The 20,398-nt window shown below is 37.7% G+C and overlaps 2 protein-coding genes across 11 annotated transcripts in view; one reads left to right on the top strand and one right to left on the bottom strand.

Annotated features, from left to right (window-relative positions):
* FMNL2 (formin like 2) overlaps positions 1-3,958 on the top strand; it is a 336,609-nt gene extending 332,651 nt beyond the window's left edge. For 2 of the 7 annotated variants that reach the window (XM_075529754.1, XM_075529757.1), the window contains 2 exons: positions 1,577-1,623; positions 2,942-3,958. In XM_075529754.1, the coding sequence (XP_075385869.1) occupies positions 1,577-1,623; positions 2,942-2,980 (86 nt within the window). In that variant the 3' untranslated portion in view covers positions 2,981-3,958. Of the gene's footprint in view, positions 1-104; positions 212-1,576; positions 1,671-2,941 lie in introns of those variants that run through there. The other 5 variants (XM_075529753.1, XM_075529756.1, XM_075529752.1 and 2 more) reach the window with 3 other exon arrangements.
* A 6,358-nt stretch (positions 3,959-10,316) lies between these two features.
* PRPF40A (pre-mRNA processing factor 40A) overlaps positions 10,317-20,398 on the bottom strand; it is a 43,832-nt gene continuing 33,750 nt past the window's right edge. For 2 of the 4 annotated variants that reach the window (XM_075529744.1, XM_075529742.1), the window contains exons 15-26: positions 19,380-19,530; positions 18,092-18,225; positions 17,443-17,557; positions 17,177-17,280; positions 16,979-17,095; positions 16,524-16,661; positions 16,184-16,279; positions 13,042-13,128; positions 12,862-12,958; positions 12,719-12,780; positions 11,974-12,105; positions 10,317-11,361 (exon numbers count right to left, since the gene is read on the bottom strand). In XM_075529744.1, the coding sequence (XP_075385859.1) occupies positions 11,269-11,361; positions 11,974-12,105; positions 12,719-12,780; positions 12,862-12,958; positions 13,042-13,128; positions 16,184-16,279; positions 16,524-16,661; positions 16,979-17,095; positions 17,177-17,280; positions 17,443-17,557; positions 18,092-18,225; positions 19,380-19,530 (1,326 nt within the window). In that variant the 3' untranslated portion in view covers positions 10,317-11,268. The remainder of the gene's footprint in view (positions 11,362-11,973; positions 12,106-12,718; positions 12,781-12,861; positions 12,959-13,041; positions 13,129-16,183; positions 16,280-16,523; positions 16,662-16,978; positions 17,096-17,176; positions 17,281-17,442; positions 17,558-18,091; positions 18,226-19,379; positions 19,531-20,398) is intronic. The other 2 variants (XM_075529745.1, XM_075529743.1) reach the window with 1 other exon arrangement.

Genomic DNA, 20,398 nt, shown 5'->3' with positions numbered 1-20,398 from the left:
GTGTGATTAACAAAGGACTAACCGTGGACTAATGCAGCGGGTCTTGGCCTTTTCCTCTCTCTCCCTCTCTCGTTTGTTCTGTCTGGCTGCCCTGGCCCATGCAGTGCTGAAGACTGTGCCCTTTACCGCTCGCACCGCCAAACGTGGCTCTCGGTTTTTCTGCGAACCTGTTCTCACTGAAGAATACCATTACTAAACTATTACTCTTTCTCACCTGATGCCCTTAAAAGGTTGCTATGGTTGGTTTGGTTTTTTTTTTTGACCTCTTATGTGCCTGTGTGTCTGACAGGGCCACCCCCATGTTGTGACGTGTGTCGCCCGCATTGCTGCATGTGTTTGCATTCCAGTCATTGCTTACTCAGCGCCACATTGATCGCGTGAGTCAGGAGTGAATTCAGAGAAGTGCTGCTGGCAGACACTTTCAGAAACATCATTCTTTAAGCAGCACTTCTTTTGAGAATCAAGATGGGGACCAACAAATTGTAAACTTTGTAGGCTACTGCCTTTGAACAGAAAATGATAGAAATGAATAGACTTAACTAATATTTACCGTTCTCCCAGAGGTTTACAGATCTTACACCACCCCTTTCGATACCCACTTAGCACGCTTTGATAGTCAAATGAGCTGCCATACAAGTGCTCAGGAATGCGCACTTCTCTGAAGTTGCAAAATGATTTGCAGGTGTTGTGAACTAGCCACTACTTCAAATTCTACCTTCCTCGGCTGTAGTGTGTGTGTGTGTGTGTGCTGAAGCTCACCGAACACTGTACACGCGCAGCCTGCACATCGGCTGACACAGCTTGGCAGTCACCCTGTCTTGCAGGTCACTTTTCCGAGTGTCCTCCCCCCGCTCAGCTCTCAGCAGTATCAGACAGTTAGGATCACCTGCTGTCATAGCTACATTTCTTGCAGCCTCTGGTCCCTAATAAGCCCAGGTTATTTCTTCTGTGATTAAATTAAAACAAGAAAAAAACTCCTGCCCACTTCATTTGCCAGGATGCTAGCATTATTGCTACCTCTCTTAGAATTAAAACAAAACAAAAAAACATTATTTTAACGGCTACAAAAGGAACTTCTCTTCGGTACCCAGTTGATAAGAAGAGAGACCAGAGAAAACACGTATTCTAACAGGAAATCACCTTCGTTTGACTCCTGTGCTGGGACTGACAGGGAACTGAGTAGGCATCTGTGTTCTGTGTTGTGACATGAGCAGTTTATGAATGAATTGCACGTGTATGTTTGTCTGGAGCCTTGAAAGGATGTGGTTTGTCTTTGCCTGCTCTGCAGTGTACTTACCCACCAGCGCTTCCTAACAAGTCAGCACCTGTCACCTGAGTGGCCAGTGTTTGTCCGTTTTGCTGCTGGACTGTCCTTTTGGAGCCAATCTTCAAAGCAGCTTGGACCTGGGTGGGAAAACCCCTGCCCCCACCCCCCCTTGATTCATCTGACACTTCCAGTGCTGGTCCCCTGTCGGCTAACATACCCAGGAGTGTTAAGGACTAAGTTGAGTTGCTTTCCATTTTCATCCCATTTTTACTTAACCATCATTTTTTGTTGTTTTTGTTTTCTGTTTAGCCTTAAAGAAGAATAATATCACTAAATTTCCCAATGTTCACTCGAGGGTAAGGATTTCTTCTAGCACACCGGTGGTGGAGGATACACAGAGCTGGCAAGCATCACTTTTTACTTAGCTTCCTCCTATCTCTGTATGCAGATCATGGTTTCAGTGCACGGCCGGCCGAGGGTAATAATACTTACTGGTGTGAGTCTGGGCCTCGCCGGTGGACTGTCTTGCCCTGCTTCCATGCTCTCGAGTGTGGTGGCGTGGGCCAGGGTATTCACTGCCGATTCTCCTTGCATTGGGTGCTAGTCTTCTTCCCTTACTCCCTTAACCCCATTTTGCTTCCGAGATGGAGAACAGGAGCTGTCCACGGCATTTTCTATAACCTTTGAAGAGGGTTTAAGGTTTTTTAGGGAATTCTGAGGACTCAGGTATGAGGCACAAGTCACTGACGGCACACCCTGAAGTACAACCCCGACATTCCATTACCATTCTGGGCCAGGAAGCAGGGACTTGACAGATTTAACAAACATACAAACTGTTTCTGGTTGATTCTGATCCCATGAAATAGAATGAAGGCATAGAATTGTGCCTTACAGGCTTTTCAGTGGCTATGCCCTTTCAGAAGTTCCGCTGGAGGGACCTGAGTGGATTCTAGCTGCTAGCCTTTTTTTTGGTTAGTAACTGAGTGTTTAACATGTTGTGCCGTGCAAAACTAGTCCTTGCTTGAATTTAGAATTCCACCATGCAGGGGGTTAGGAGGGTACCAGAATGGAGAGTAGTATAGGACTCATCTTCCACTCAGCTACGGTTGGTTGCCTAGTTCTGCCGTATTTTCCACTTTTACAAAGAGAAGCCAGAATCCATTCTTTTAAGGGCTAACTACCAGTTTACAAGCTGGGAAATAATTATTTCAAACATGAGGGGAGGTCAAACATTCTGAGGTTCCTTTCTTGACCAAAACTTGAGGAAAAGGGCAGAGCAAGTCTTTTTATTTTTGCAACTTAAAATTAGCCACAATTGCTGATCTGCAGATTTCTTGGGGTGCCTATTAGGGGAGGCAAGGACGAAATCACAGCTACTTTCAAGTGAAGAAGTTTTCAAAGTCAGTCTTCCAAGTTAGACTCGGCCAGTGATGGAAGCCCTCTCCTCTATTTACCTTGAAAAGTGCCAGAATCCCACCAGTGTCGCCTCCTGGTTTGATGACTGTAACTACTGAAGGCAAAAATCGCTTCTCTGGCTCAGTGCTGTTTGTTGAAGGGCCATTTAGCTGACTCTTCTATACAAGCTGCTTTGATGGGCTGCCAGTTGGCCTTTTCTTGCTTAGACACTTGACATTAAAGGTTGCCACTCTCTTATTGGTGCTCTCCTTTTGACAGATCTTAGAAACCAGCCCTACAGACGGGCCGATGCGGTGAGGAGAAGCGTCAGGCGGCGCTTTGATGATCAAAACTTGCGTTCTGTTAATGGTGCCGAAATCATGATGTGAGCTCAAGACCTGCCTGCATGAAGAGAGGGTGTGCGTAATGAAACTGCCCACGGGAACATGCAACTATCTAATAGCAACCTATAGAATACAGATAAACATTCTTAAGGGCTCAGCTATAGCAAATACATAGGTCTCTTAAAAATGATGGGCTCTCCTGTCCACCCTTGTTAACAAGTGCCTAAAAGTGAAAGGACCTGCTCAGATTAATCACAGCAAAGCAATAGGGTTTGATTTTTAAACCAATGTTATTCAGTTTAACCAAAATGTAAATCTCATAAATGCATTCATCTATCCATCGTCGTGAATGTCCCATGATGGCTCCCCCTGGTTTCCTGTGAAGTTGTAAATGACACGGATGCATCTGCTGTGGGCTCCTGTTGCTGAGCTATCTTTTAAGGAACCAGCTTGTTTCCGCCATACCCATTCACGTCACACTTCGAAGGGCTTGCAGCATGGAGGAAGTTACTAAAGCACAGGCAAACTTCTCCTGACCATACCCAAGGGCAAGCAGGATGCAACCGCTGTGACAGAGGTCACCCCACCCTTTGTCCCCAGTTCCACAGTCCACTGCTGTGCGGGGCTCTGATGGTGCCCTGCAGTTACTGGTATGGACGCAAGGCTTTGAAAACTTAAGCCGTTGTTTAAGCGTTATTTACAGTACTGTGTTCTTCAGCTAGAGGCAGCTTTTAAAATAATGCAAATATATTTATTAACACTAAAGTTAACATCTCAGTAACCAGTATTCGGATTTCTGAGGACCATGATGGTCAATCCTGAGAATAGAGATTGGTGCCTTGCTCACCAGGGAGTTTACTAAGTTCTATAGACAGATGTGCTAGCAGTATTAACCCGGCCTTACTCTCCTGACAATCGCAGGGTTTGCTTTTTTTTTGGTTAATTGGAAAAAGATACATCTGACATCTGTATCAAAGCTGTTGGAAAAGGAAGTTCTTGTTTTTCCCAGATTACCTCATGGGGTATTGGAATGAAGTTGCTGAAATACTCACATTGGAACAAGCTTAAGTGCTATGTAATGGGACTAAATGACCAACTAAGTCACTGTTTTCCCTTCTCGGGCAGGGCACTTGATTTCTCCCAAGTTAAAAACTGGACTCAAGTTAAATTTTTACTTTTCATAATATACATTCTGCTCTGGCTTAACCTTCTTGGGTACACTTCATCAATTAACAAGTGTAAAGTTTATTGTATAGTATTTAACCACTGAATTTCATATTTTATGTTATGCTTATGTGAGTCCCTTGGTGAAAGTCCCATTTTCCTTTGATAATGTGTAGTTATATGATCTTTTTAAATGTACAGATATTTTGCTATAAAATTGGTGCAGTTTTTTATGGTTTTTACACTTCTCTTTAATTCCCACCTAAGCCTCTGGGTAATAATGTAAATATTGTTAAAAAATGCATCAGCCTATGCTATACAATCTGAATGTTATTTTAACTTATAGGTTTTTTTTAATATATATATTTAACTACAAGGATTGTTTAGGGATCAGTTATCACATTTCACATTAGTGTACCTATTTACAGAAAAGATTACTTTAAAACTGTCACCTGCTGGCACATCCCCATAAATGTGTACTTTAAAAAAAAGAACATGCCAAGATTTAGTCTATTGATAAAATATAAACGAAAATAGCCATCAGTGAAATAACCCAAGTAGCTGGCCCTTTATCACTGCCCAGCTGTTCAAAGTTGATGTACACATTACAAAATCACTTCTAAGTTCTAGAAATAGACAGTAATGTTGGCATGTTCTTCTGTTTATTAATAGGCCTGCTTCTTAGCAATATTAGACATGTTTTATAAAAGCAGCTCATGTTACTTTCCTGGTCTTTTCATGGCATATGAACAAATAAAATTATTTACACTACTATCTTGTAATACATTGTAGTCTGTTAATGGAACATTAAAGAAGTTTTATGTAGTCGCTTGCTAACTGAATTTTAAACCAAAATATATTTGGTAAATTTTAGAAAAGACTCTCTCCCTGTCATGAGCTCTTAAAATTATTTGCTGTATGAAAATAGGAATTAAAGATGCATCTTCAAAACTCTTACTCATAAGCTTACAGCTACCAGAGAGCCAGTGCTCGTGTTCTTTTTGAGATGTCACCTATCAAACCTAGTTTAAAGCATTGGGGTCATGTGCGTATACAGCTGGAAGTAACTGTGCACCTGCCAGATACATTAGCTTGCAAGGCACCTACAGGCAGTTGGAGGACATCTGCAGGCCACCCCTGCTCACATACAAATCTCTAAATCATCTAGAAAGGATTTAATTTATTTTTGTGAAAGTGAATTAACTTGCAATTCACTTTAGAAAACTTTTCAATTGGTGCAATAAAACCATAACCAAATGCATTGCCCTCGAGTGGACTCCAACTCCGAGTAGTTTCCAAAGACTATAAATCTTTACAGGAGCAGCCTCATCTGTTGCCCAGTGGACTTGAACCACCAACCTCGTTGTTAGCAGTCCAATGCTTAATAAAACTTAAAAAGGGCATAGTTCTTCAAGAAATTGTTAAAACAAATCACTCCTTTCTGCAGCCCCACAGCGGTTCCCGGGACAACCACCCTTCAACTAGGAAAACCGGTTGTGGATCTGAGACACTCTCTTTACCACCCCACGCCATCAGGGCTCCTTACCACAGCCATCTTTTCTATCAGCACCCTCTGCTTTGCACAGACTGTTACGAATTAAAATCCCCATGTGCCTACATAAATCACACAATGTGCATAGGAATAAATGCAACAGAGTTGCAGTTCGGTGGAAAAACATGCATGTTGGTTGTTTTTAAAGTACAGCAATGTTACTACTGTATCCACAAGGAAATTGGCTCAGGAAAATGGAATGACTTGCTCCTCAGTCACCGATTATTATTTTAGTTGTGAAAGATTTTTTGCCCCTATTTGGTGCTCTATTATATCTCACTGCAATGCCCAGCATCCTAGTCAACAGAACAAAAACTTGATACTCCTTTCAGCAACTCTACTTTGGTTCATTATAGAGCTATCCCCCCCCACCCCTTTAGTTACTTTAGAATAGGTCAGAGTATCATACTTTTTAATACCATAATTATATAAACTTTGATAAATATTACCATCAGCACAGTACATACAAAAGGGGTTGCCATTTCTTTAAAGATTAAAAAAATCGATGAAACAAATGCATGAAGAAAGTATTGGTATACTTTATAAAACAGCTATCTCAGAATAAACAGTGTAGGCATCAAGCACCTCACAACAGAACTGACCGAAAGGAAAATGCTTACCTCTAAATTCGTAAAGATGCATTTTTCTTCATTATATTTAAAAAAGGTCTACTACTTTTATGAGTTTACTTACGTCAGAACATATGAGCAAATGTGGTAGAAGCCATGTTCCCTTCATGACTCACCTTTCACCAGTCTTCAGCTTACCTCTAAAGGTAGGCTAGATGGCGAACACGTACCAACGTTTGCAGGTAAGAAAAAATAATGCTTGTAAGTAGCACATTTAGAGATCCAAGGAAGAGCAGAGTAGTGCAAAGAATTTGAACCCTTAGGCAATGACTCATTTTACAATCTGTAATTCAAAAGGTTTAGCTAGGTTACCAACTATCGACAATTTACACTTGGGCAATTTCATCAAATTAAGCCAATACCACTCCGTTCACTAGCAATGAGACGATCTTGAATGAGATCCTATTTAGACTTCCAGAAGCTAGTTTTCTGAGTTTTCATATAGCAAATTCCGGAAGTAGAGCATCTGCTGCCTAAAAGTTAAGAACTCAGCTTAATAAGCCAGTTATTTCCAACTCACAGTGACCTTACTGGAAAGAGACCCGTTCCTGTAGGTTAATCAATCGTTCTGGGACTACCGAGTCCCATCTTTCTCCGGCAGTGGTTTGTGGTTTTGCTCTGCTGACCTTGCAGTTAGCCAACTAGTAACCTACCTGTTACGAGCTAGATATGCAAGCTAAGTAACTTCTAAGTCTCTGGATAGGAGTAAAATTGAAAGAACACCAAGCCACTGCCATCAAGTTGTTTCCGACTCAGTGAAATCCTCCCACAGAGCAGTGAGTTTGACTTGCTAACCCATTAGAGCACCTCATGCCAAAAGCAAGATCACAGCACCTGTTGCGTCAGTGAAGCTCCGTATTACTGCCCTACGGCTTTTCAAAATGAATGTTACCGACTCAAAGCTTACTTTGAACTATGGTGGCATACCAATTAATGTTCCAAATCATTTCCTTACTAAAACAAATGAACAAACACCTGGTATGTTCTCACTAGCAAGCTTTTCTGAAACAGCAATAAAGAGAAGGTGCTGGTACTAAACTCAAGTGACATGTATGTGGCTCAGTTACATCATTTACAGTGTCTAGCCCCCTTTAAATGATGTGTACTGTGGTTCCTGGGGGGCACATGTCCACCAGCAGTACTGTACACTCGATGGATGCAGTTCTGTTTCTCAGGGATGTAACAGTGAAACAAAACAAATGCCCAGCCCTGAGGAACTTCTATGACCACCATTTAGTGGAAAACAAAATCAAAAGCGAGTTATGAATAAGTTCACAATTACATCAGAGTGTGTCATCTAAACCGTGGCATGGGATTATAAGCTTACTAGAACACAGTTGTATGAAAAATGTAATTTGTCTTTTCTTTCATGTGGAACTGGTTCATTTACCTATACAGGCCATTTACTCACTGCCGTCGATGACGTTGATTCTGATTCACACCAGCCACTTATCTAGGCCAGGGTAGAACTGCCCGTGTTTCCGAACCTGCACCTCTTTTAAAGGAAATAGAAAGCCATTTTAACCAGACTGGCGGGTGATTCTGAAAGGCTGACTGCAACTAGCAGCCCAACCCGTAATCTACTATGCTACCAGAGTGTCTACAGAAGATATGGCTGCTAACTTTTAAAGTTCATTTAATAATGAGACACCCCCAATATAAAGACTGGGTAGACTTAACATACCAGAAAATGTTTTGTCACAATATGCTTTTAGAAATGTTTATTTCATTTTAAAAGCTGAAGTTCTTTATTTTCTAGTTTACATTAAATTTACATAATATACTTCAAATAACCTATGAACCTTAAGGGGTAAAAAAAAAGCATTCATCTCTCTTCCCTGGGCACTATTTGATTGGAAACCGGTTCTCTTAAATAGCATGAGGTGTTTTGTTTTTTAAATCTTCATAAAGAGGGGGTTAACCATTCCTTTCTGCATGCAAAAATATGTCAATACTGGTCAGCAGTGGGGGGTGACTATCAGCACTGGGAGCACCTAAGCCTACCTTTGTACTGTGGGGCGCAGGTCCCTTGGAAATCAAACAAAATCAGGCTCTTTTTCCAATAAAATGAACAGAAAACATTTCCAAGAGTTTTACACACTCTTTAACCTATCACTATGAATAAAAATGGCCAATTCCTTTATTTTGCAATCTAATAGCGTGAAACCAAATTTCCACAAAATCAAAGGATGAAACAATAGCTATATTTTAACCATTATCAGATGAGGGTAAGTCCAAATTGCATTAAAAAAAACCAACCAAAAATACTACTATGCTGAATATACTTAAGCTAAGAATAATGAAATGGTCACCGGATTAAAAAAAATTAAGGTGGGGTCATTGCTGTAACTTACTAAGCATTAGTTATTTAAATACATTTAAATAATTTTGTATTTAAATAGCTATTACGTTTTCATAGTATAAATTATTTTGTCTGTGAGAAAATCGAACAATTAAGATATTGACATTAAAACATTTTATTTGTGAATTTAATCTGGTAACTCATTGATACAAATGATACTGAAGATAAATGAGTAAAAAAAAGATAAATGAGTAAGGGTTAAATGAAGTGTGAACTTCCCTATGTACATCAACACGCTTTCCTGTTTGTACACTTTATGTTAAACACTAGCAACACCAACATCCCAAGACAATCCAGCCATTGTTAACGGAAGATTTAGAAACATAATGGCTGAAATGATTCACTCAGAACTCTAGCTCTTAACCAAACCTAGTAACTTTCCATCTATGCTTTCAAACTATTCAGAACTGGCAACTAAATGCCATTTGATGGGACTATCAAAGGCAGACTAGCATTGAGTGACTTCAAAGCTACAACTTTTATAGGAAAGTCTATAATCTAAGATGTATTTTCAATTGTACTCTGTCCACCCCTTCTGTTTTCAGTTCAAATCATTTTCATGAGGGAGTACTAACGTGAAATTTGAATTTGCATTGTCTTGTATGTATCTAATGTGATAAGATGGTGTGTGTGTCTCTGTAAGAAATACAGAAATCTGTTTTGAGGACATACTAAAACACATCGGTAGCTTTTATTTAGATTAAAATATCAGTCTTTTAAGATTGTACTTTAAAAATCATCAGTATTGGAAGAGATTAAAACAATGTTTTACAGACTCAAATTATTTTGTGAAGCATCGTTAGTATTTCTGCCAATATCATATGCATAAGATTTTCATGTCAATATTTGACATGATTAGTAATATTATATAATATCATTACAGTGGGACTTCTGAGAAGTAAATGTAGGCAACTACCTTGTTGTCAAAGTAGTTATATATAAATATTTTAATTCAAATATATACTTGGAGATTTAATCTCAAGTAATGTGATTACTTCATTTTCTCAGATCAGTATCAGTCATGGAAAATTTCACAGCACAAAAATGATTTGGTGAAAATTTAGAAACATAATTTTCCCACTCTTATTGATTTTAAAACAGTGAACATTGCAGACTATCAATTCAAACAAGGAAATGGGAGGGCAAAGAGATATCCTGGTGATTTTTTTGTACTACTACATATCAAGTCTCACTTTCAATGATACTAAGATGAAGAAAAATAAAAAGAACTGTTTGTTCGGTGAGCAAATTAAAAGAACAAAATCTAAGGTAAAGCCTAGAAAATACCGAACACTATGTGCTAATACTTACTTTTAAAAAAAATCTGCATGGAAGAAAAATAGTATAAATTACATTACCAACCTTCAAAAGTTAGCATCTAGAGCATTCTCACTTTGTCCAAATAACTGCCTCCCTAAAATATCCTGCTGAAAGGGGCTTTAAATGCACCGATCTATATAACATCCGTAGACATTAAAACTGGGAAGTAAACTAGCTATTATGGGCAGGATAAAGCAAATTTTGGGGGCTTTAATATCTTCAAATGATCATACAATTTCTTTAGCGCTGAGCAGTTTAATTAGAAATAAATACTAGTACACGCTAGAAGAGAAGGTTTAATAATTGATAAAAATGTACAAAAATATTCAAATAAGAAATGCTTTAGAATGTGTACCACGAAGTCAATACTTCTCAATGAAAAGGGAAGGTAAAAGACTTCCGCAAAGAAAAAAAGAGAAAGGTTGGATTAAAAAAAAAAAAAAGACAACTCTGTTAAAAGAAAATACTCAAGTCAACATTGATTTTTGTTCTAGACAAGGATATTGCAACTATCACTTAAAATTTGTGGCACATTCTTTAGTAGGTCCTTAAGGCAAATATATTTAAACTAATTTACAATTTGATGTTAATTTTCTTAAACATCACCTCAAAATAAATGCTGAAAATAATGCCCTCGTAATAGCCTTTTAAAAATGTACTCAGGCGTTTGTAAAAAGAATGGTGGCTGCAGTACAGTAGTGCTCGCTCACAGCAACACTGTAGCTCAGGGTCTACCAGATTCCCATCCAATTCACCTGTTTCTTAGGAGCTCACATAAAAAGATCTTACCAGCTTCAATCAGTTCGGTAGTGCACAAAAAAGCAGTTTTATCAGTTGCTGGTGCTTATTTTGTACCACTATATATAAAAAAATTTCATTATGTCAAAATCCAACTTCTATAAATCAAATCACTTCATGACTTAGACTTTAGAACAAAGTGGAGACACCTGCAGTTATCAGGAAATTGCCACCTTTAATCCAACCTGCAGTGCCCTGTGAGAGGGTCACAGAAAGACAGTTATGACCATATGAAAATATGATTCTTGTTATAGAATCAAAAGTTATTTTCAATTTCTTTTGTTTTTATAAAGTCAAGTCCACAATAGTAATATACTTAAATGCACTTTTTGTTCTGTGATATAATTAAAACCCAGTGTTATTTCGATTGAACTTAAAATAGAGTCCCTGGTCTGAATTAGATTTAAATCATACTGTAAACATATATTTGGTATATTTTATTGATCATCATCCAGTTGCTCCAAAAGGGTCCTTCTTCGTTTTTCTAATTCTCCTTCACTCAGTTCACTACCAGAAGTATCCCAATTACCCTGAAAAGAATGAATACAGTTAGAGATGATGTCAGTATCCCCAGGTTCTTTACCACAGAAACACAGGGCCTCCCCCCAAAGACCGCCAATGGATCACAGAGTGAACGCTCATTCGCTGGTTATTTCATTAGAATCATCACCGAACTTAAAATCAAACTTCTCATGTACTGAAAATGGTACACAAGTTTTTCCTCTTAAATTTTTTCTTAAACGCAGCACTTTGCTTCTACTTAATGGAAACCAGCTGTTCTGAGGTACCAAATTCCTTGTGTATTTGGCACATATTCTAGATTGGCAATCAGTGTTTGATATGACAGACACATGCTTACAGCACGTTAAACACAGTTTAACATAAACAGAATTTTAAAACAAGTCCTATAATCATAAAGACAACAGATAAACATACAATTACTGCATTACCTGTGAGGTAGAATGACTGAAAATGGACAATTTTACCTTATAAAGAAAGGGTAGTTTCTTTTCCCTCTGTACAGTGACTTGAATGCACACATATTCTGTCTATACACACTGTCCTGATGTTGACATTGGTTTCCACTTTTGCATTTTAGAATTATAAAAAGTCTTTAATCCAAAAGGATTCTAAATACTTACAGAATCTTTTCCAGTTTTTTTCTTGGGTGATTTGTGTTTTGACTCCGATCTTTGTCTGGTTCTGTCCTTTTCACTTTCCCGGTCTTTTTCTTTTTTGTCCTTCTCTCGCTCAGCATCTGACTCTGGAGAATCCTATGAAATAACAATATGCATACTTTTTGATGAATTCTCTGCTATGCTTTTAAAGTCTTTACACAAAGGATAATATTTATGAACATCCAAGTACATGAACACGTGACATTTCCCATGAGCCTTAGAAAGGGTCATGAAACAAAATTTGAATTTTTAACTTCAAGGATTCAATTAAGGCTGTCAAAGTTCACAGGAGAGGTCTGTTTTTTCCTCATAGGATGACATTCTGATAGGGTAATTTATAATTAAAAGAAAGCCTCATAAATTAAGGGCTAAGATATACATCAGATCAAAGCCTACCGTGTAAATGTAAATTACATTTATCACTAAACCAATAAAGCACTTGCTCTTTTAGCCATGTACAAGATATTGGTCTAATCACATCTTGTATGTATGCTGACAACTGTAATAAAATGGTTTCCTCAAATTTGGTAAGGGAGGAATTGCTAAAATGTGATAAAAGAACAAGCTTAAAGGTGTACGGCTCTGAAAGAGATTCTACAAAACAAGCCCAGGTGCTGTGTTCTACAAAGGGCTAGAAACAAAGAGATTCACCTGTGGCTGACAGAAGTACAAAGTGTACATAAGGTTTAAAAATTAGAATATTGCTTACAGATTTATGTCTCCTCTTCTTGCTTTTCTTCTTATGCTTTTTTGACTTCTTATAACTTCTCTCTAGGCAATAGCAAAGAAAAAAGGGTCAGAACTTGAGGACATACTACTGTCAATGACTTTAAGCAAAATAGAATTGCTTACCAGACTCAGCACTAGAAGAATGCTCTGAAGCAGAACGGGATTCAGATCGCTGTCTTTTTTTCTTTGAATGGCTGTCATCATCATCTGAATCTGATCCCTACCCAACACAAATAACTTTATTCATATTGATGCTGGCAATATTTCAATATACTTATGGTGCAATTTACAAAATTTCCTTACCGATCGAGAGCGGGAACGTTTCCTATGATGTTTTTTAGATTTCTTAGAATGTTTCTTGTTCTTTGAATGATGGTGCTGGCACTCATGCTTCGGGGCCAAAAAACAAAATTGTTAGTAATTACGATAGAATTCTATCATGAAGAATTTTTTTAATTGAAGAATTTTTTAAAAAGCCATATAACAAAAGTTCTTTTTTAAAATAGTTTTATTAGGGGCTAATATAACTCTTATCACAATCCAGTCATACATCAATTGTGTATAGCACATTTGTACATTCGTTGCCCTCATCATTCTTAAAACATCCATTCTCTACCAAAGCCCCTGGCATCAGGTCCTTATTTTACCCTTCCCTCCCCATCCTCATGAACCCTTGAAAATTTACAATTATTATTTTGTCATATCTTGCACTGTCCGAAGTCTCCCTTCACCCACTTTTCGGCCATTCCCCAGAGAGAAGGCTATATGTAGATCCTTGTAATCGGTTTCCCCTTTTCCAACCCACCCTCCCTCCATCCTCCCAGTATTGCCACTCGCACCACTGGTCCTGAAGGGGTCATCCTCCCTCTGTAAAAAACCATCATCTGAAGAACAAAGTGATAGCAGCTTTTCAAACATGCCAATCAGGCATGGGTTTTCTGACCAATATGGCTTTGGCTAAGCAGCTACACACATAATGAGATAAATAACTAGCTCTAAGTCATCCATGAAGTACGATAACTGGAATTGGTCTTAGACTAAATGAAAATCTCTTTCCCTTACTCAAATATAGATAACCTAGGACAATTTAATTCTAATGAGAACATGAATGCTATCTCTATGGATTACAATTCAAAATTTTATTAAAATAATCATAAAGTTGGTGGGAAAGGTGAAGTCTTGCATCAAGAGTCCCAAAGAGATCTATGGCTGTAAAAATAAACTCCGAAGTGGCAGTGGTGAAACCTGACTGAGAAGGGGCGGCAGTCTAGCCAGGGAGCCTTCTCACAGCCTTCAGTGAACAGTAGCCTTTCTTCCTCAATAGAGAGCCCAGATCATATGCTTAGCCATCCCTACCCTATGCTACCATTTTTAAAGTGGACTTACTTCCTTTACTAATTTCACCTTCTAACACAGATCATGAGAGACTCTGGTTGAAACTCTTTTCAGTAAGGGAATATTAAGAGCTGAGCTCCTTAAAATTAACACGCATTTTAATCCTTGGGAATTGTTAAAAGGAAGATTCTCTTTTTACATTTTGTGCCAATTGTATTTGGTACAAGCTTTCCGGTGATGGACTTGATAAAGTAATGGTCAGTAGGATCAGACATACGATACAGGAGGCTGGGCAACAACATGGGTATATGTAACAGCAAACTCCTGTCAACTTTGGTATTAATCAAGAACAATCAAATGATCAATATAGCGACTACCCAATTAAGGGACCTGCTGTGTTCAATTACTATGCAACACTACTAATATTAACTATGTATAAGTTTCCAGTTTGTATTAGTTTGTATAAAACTAAAAGCACAGAATACTTATTACAAAGCATTAACTATAGAATCATAAAGAGTTGAAATTCCTTAACCATAGTCAAATAGCCTGGGTTGAAATATCTTCTCTGTAAGCTGTTACACTTTATTTCACTATTTCTTTATCTGTTAACCATATGGGATCATTGTGAAGATTAAGTTCATATATGTAATAGACCACCAAAGAACAAAGTATCTGGCCCACAAAGGCATCAAACATCATTCCCGTTCAGCAAGCACCCGTTATATACAAGCACCTACCTAAAGCATTCATTATCTAACATATTTCATAACCGCTTGTGGGCTATATAATTATTTCTATTACCTGAAAAAAAGCTATTTACAAGAAGATTCCAGTCTAGTTAATCGAAACTAGACTATAATTGTATGCTAGCTAACTTTATAAACTTCTAGAACTTTTGAAAAATATAAAAACATTCTTCTAGGCAATTGCCTTATGACAGTAAGCCCCGTTATGATTCTCTGGAGTCTGCGTTTCTAGTTCCTAGCTCTTTCCAAAAGAATGTGCAGTTTGTAACAGCAGCAAAGGAGACCTTCATTAAAATCTTTACCATGAAACTGTTGTCTTCTGAAGAACACATAATAAGGAAAATGTATCTAAGGAAACAATCGCTAGATCCTATTAACTTGTGCAATCATTCATTTGTGGAATAAAAAGTACTGAGTACACACTATCTATGTTCTAAGGCCCTATTTAGGATACAGGAAAAATATAAATGAATTATATATATGAAACAGACATGAAGAGTCTCTACAAATACACACTTCAGCCCAAGTTTATAGTTTATTCCACTTAAAAGTACAGCTACCCTTGAGCAACGCAGGGGTTGTTGAAAATCCACATGTAGCTTTTGACTTAGTAATAGCCTATTGTTGGCCAGAAACCTTGCTGGTAACAAAGTTGATTGTAACTAGAGAGCTATAAAAAAATTCATGGAAAAATTACCATTTAAAAAATCTCTATTTCTGTTTATTTTCTGAAGCTAGTCACTTGTATTACATACTACCCCCACAAAAAAAGCTGCAATTTTCAATGAAACAAATGGTATTTCACAGGGGGAAAATTAGCTTTTTATATCAAGGGCTCAAGTAGAAAGAAAACCTTTTGAAATGGTGGCAACAAATGTACAAATGTGAATGACATAATGGGTGTAAATTAAGGATTGTGATAAGAGCAGTATGGATCAATAAAATGATTTTAAAACAATGGTATTTCACAAAAACAAATGGTATGTTTTGTGCCTGGTGGCATAGCTCCAGTGACCATTTCTCAAGCCAGTGCGTTTCTTTGTTACAACAGGCCTGGGGCTGGATTATCATGAAATGCCCGGAAACCCACCATAGTTCCAGTGATTAACAAGTTATTAAAGACACAAACTACTCACAAGGAGATAACTCGCATAACATGGTATTAAAATAAAACCAACATGTAAATGGAGAGGCATAATTCAAACCACGCCATTTAAGACTCAACTGTAGCTTTCATGGGGATAAAATAGCTCATGTAATTACATTTATATGAAAGAAGATAAATCTATATTCTTCCATTTTTTATACTCCTTATATACATATTTTAGCACATCTACCAGTTATGAGAATATTAAATTTACCTCAAGCACATGCATAAAATCTTTAAATATCCGTTTTCTTTCAGACTCAAGTGTTATGTCCTCAAATGCTGGTTCTTTTACAAATCTCTCTCGTATCTGAAAATTCAGAAATGGAATCAATGAGCACCAAGAGAAGTGTAACAAGCATGCCCAAAAAGAATTACAATAGCCCAAAGTAGGTGCTGCTGAAGACAGAATCCTTTTCAGATCCAGTCGAAGTAACAACTTCAGCTTTTTAAGAGGGTGGGTGTGAGGTGAGGAGAGTGCTGCAGTGGGAGAGTAAAAGCATTCTCAAGTGAGCAGAGTACCCGCAGGAGGGGAGACGGAAAAGTGTGCCTACCTCTTCCCAGACGGCGTCCAGTTCGATGGGAGGAGCAGCCTGCTTCAACATGCTCTTAAAGGCAGACTCTTTCCGCTTCATCTTCCGGGCTTCTTCCTTTTCTCTTTCACGCTCACGGGCTTCTGCCTTTTCTAGTAACTTGTGGGAAAAGTGTATTCAATCAATTTCAATTGTACAATTTTAATTCCTCTTGAAATTACCATTCAGATTAAAACGTATTCTCATACCACTTAGAAGTTACAGGCCAATCCATTCATAACACTGCAGTTAGTATGAGCAACGGAAGCTTACCTTATATTGCTTTCTTTTAGCTTATTCTGAACAACTCTACAACTCCGTAAACTTCTACTCACATTTTTTATTCTAACAATATCCAAGTTGACTTTTTTACTTACTACATTAGAATCTATGCTATTTACAATGATTATAGTAATATAGCGAAGAGACTAACTTACACTATTGAAAGCCAGTTTGATATTTCCAGCATCTAAAGTGGTTGACCTTTTAGTTGAACTGATAACAGCCACGAAGTCTTCAAATGTAGTATTTACTTCAACTATAAATCCTTTATCCTAACAATGGAAATGTTAATGTATTAAAATGAGTCTCCATCTTTAAAGTATAACATAAGCTGGCAGCAACTGTTTATTTACCTTTAGGATGTCTTTTATTATCTTCTTCTCATCATGATAACGTGCTTTAAGATCTTCAACATAAAACTTGAAAAGATCAAGTGCAGTAGATCCTAATGAAAAAACTAAAGAAGTCAAAAGCTAGCTCTAACCAAAGAGCTGCGATTACTTTTTGTTTATAAAACAAAAATAAAACACAAAAATCCCTCTCCTCCCTTCAAAACTACTCCTTCCAATTGGCCCATTCAACTTCTACCCTAGCTGTAAAATTAAGAAAAGAATCTCACCAGGCTGACCAAGCATATTAGTGAATCTAATGTCAGAACTAATAGTGGGATACAATTCCATCCAAGATGACATAGAATGTAGTTGTCCATGTTCATGCAATTCATCTAAAAATATCTGGAAAAAAACATATTTTAAAAAGCATCTTAAGTACATTAGAAATACTAACAAACATAAAATACAGTGTAAAAATTTAGCAACACTTAAAGCTCTTCTATTCACGTGATTCAAAAAACATTTAGGTATGCTTCCTAGTCCTCAGGACGAAAGACCCAACTAACGAAAAGGCTGAAATTCAAAGGAAGCAAGTAACCCAGTTCCAAACTATACTTCAGCCTCGACTACTACTGACAAGTCTTGTTTACATTAGTCTATCATGTTTTCTCCCCCAAGTGAAACTGTTATCTAGTAATATTCACTGAATTGCCAGTATCTGTGGCAGTTTTCTAGGTTCCCCTGCTTAAATGACTGTTCTCCTAGTAAATTCATAATTATATTACTTTAAGGTATACATGTATGGATCATCCACAAACTCAAGGTCAAGAAATGAGGGATTCCAAGTAATTTATAGAAAGGTTTAGGTTTAGTAAAGATATTAAAAAACAAGACTTAAAAAAAACAAAACCAAGGCAGGAGTGATTTTTCAACTACCTGAAAAGATTCCCTATTTTTACGCTGTCGTCTTCTTTCCCTCAGCAAACTCTTCTGTTTTTCTTCTTCTTCTTCCTTTTCTAAAGCACGAATGTGTTCTTCAAAGCAAATTAATGCATCTTCTTTGTCCATGTCTAAATTGGGTTTTGGGAGATTTTTTTTTTAAGATAAATTTCAGTGATCGGTAAGAAAAGCACTTTGACTATTTGCAGTAACTCCTTATAAAACTCTTTTCCTTTTTCAAGGAGATTTACTCTAAATACAGCTCTAAATATATTTAGTAAGTTTTAAGGATCAGTTTACATAAACTCATTACAAGAGGCTCTGAAACCCAGGACGAAGCAAAGGATATGCACACAACATAACAGTTTTCAGGGGGGAAAAAAAACCCACCAAAAAACCTGCCAACAATATCAGAATTACCCAAGAAGTTCTTTAAATTTCTAAACAATTTCTAAATTATTATCTCTAATCTATCAATCCAAGATTTTTAACAAGGGAAAGCCAAAGGCCTTTAATTTCTAAACAGCAATAACACAGACCAGAAAAAGGTTATGTTTTGCGAAATCTACTGTAATTTTCTTTCTGAAATCCCTAATTATAGTCATAAAGACAGAAAATACAAACCTTCCCCCTTGCACTCAAATTGATTATAATTCAGTGACCCTAAAAAAGGTGCCTAAGGCTGCACCGCTTTACAGAAGTAGATAAACTCCCTGCCATCCAAGTAAGTGACTCAAAGCAACCCTATAGGACAGGATAGAACTGCCCTGCCCCTGTAGGTTTTGGAGACTGTCAACACTTTACGGGGGCAGAAAGCCTCATCATCTTTCTCTTGAAGACCAGATGGTGGTTTTGAACTACTGATGTTGTGGTTAGCAGCCCAACATGTAACCAGTAGGCATCAAAGCTGGTGAGTTTGAACTGCCAGCCTTGCTGTCAGTAGTCCAAAGCTCACTCGACAGTGTCACCAGGGTTGTTTGAGAAGACAGTGTGAGTAAACATAGCCACTGACGTGGGTTTTTTCCCCCCTTTCTTTTCTGACTTGGTTCTAAACACAAATGGTCAAGCATATTTCAGGTTTGGCAGAAAAGATAAATTTCAATAATCATCAAATGAAACAAACCACGTTTCAGGAAAAATATTCAGTCCTATGTAAAAGATGGAACAGGATACATTTCCAGAAATGACAACTCCTAACAAACTGAACCAAGGAGCTCATATACAAAGGATTTCATTCACTACGGCTGAAGAACTTGGTTTAAAACCATTTCGTTATTATTCTTACTCTGTAACTCCTCATCTTCTGCAAAAGTTGGATTATCCATCAGATATTGCTGAGCTTCAGACCAAGTAGTAGAGTATGTTACATTAGCCATGTTATCAAGTATATTTTTTAAGGCTTCCCAGTTTCTCTTTCGCAATTGCTTCGCTTGTTCCTAAAGTGTAAACATGAATATACTTTTTGTAATTCCAAGACTGATATTAGAATTATAATTACTAAAGCTTTTTTACATTCTAATGCATCAATACACTTCACTTGTTATTTACGGAGTTTAAGTATTAACACTATTTATGCCATGCTAAATGTTCTTGCTTACTCCTAGGCTTGAGAGTTACTTTTAAATTTTCACTTCTAAAGTCTGAATCTGAAAACCATGCCATCTCTTGCCTTTTTCCCACTTACTGTATGTACTTGGTTCCTCTCTCCTTTCTCAGTATGATTCGTTACAGGCGGCAGTGTATAATCAAAGTTCCCAAGGGCAAGTCATAATAGTGGGTAAATGCTAAGGCTTTCAGTGACCTGTAGCGATGTGTCTGTAATAACACTGCTGTTGAGTGCTATCAAGTTGAGCTGGACAGTTAATCTAGAAAGCAGTTTCCCAAACTCACCTCCATATAGTCAAGGTAGACTCCTAGTAGAGTAAGGGTGTAACTCTTTAAGGGAGTAGAAAACACGGTCTTTCTCCTTCAGAATGGCTGGTGGTTTCAATCTGCTGACCTTGTGGGTGGCAGCCTAACTAACGTATGCCCACTCTGCCACCAGGGACCCTACCACAGAGGTTGCTAAAGTAGCATATCTATACTTTATCCTGGATTATGGGCTACAGACAAGTGTTAACTGGAAAGGGCCACGGGAATTTTTTTTGTGAAACGGAATGCCAAGTAAGTTTAGGATCAAAAGTTTTAAGGCATAAAACTGCCAAGCGGGTAGTAGGTTCAAACCATGAACTTCTGTTTAGTAGCTAAGTACACAACTACTGAGCAATCAGGATCACGAGCAATGCCAAACTTTAAAACTTTTAT

The sequence above is a fragment of the Tenrec ecaudatus genome, chromosome 13 (assembly GCF_050624435.1).
Source record: "Tenrec ecaudatus isolate mTenEca1 chromosome 13, mTenEca1.hap1, whole genome shotgun sequence".
Classification (NCBI taxonomy): Eukaryota; Metazoa; Chordata; class Mammalia; order Afrosoricida; family Tenrecidae; genus Tenrec; species Tenrec ecaudatus.
This window is presented reverse-complemented; position numbering and strand designations above follow the sequence as displayed.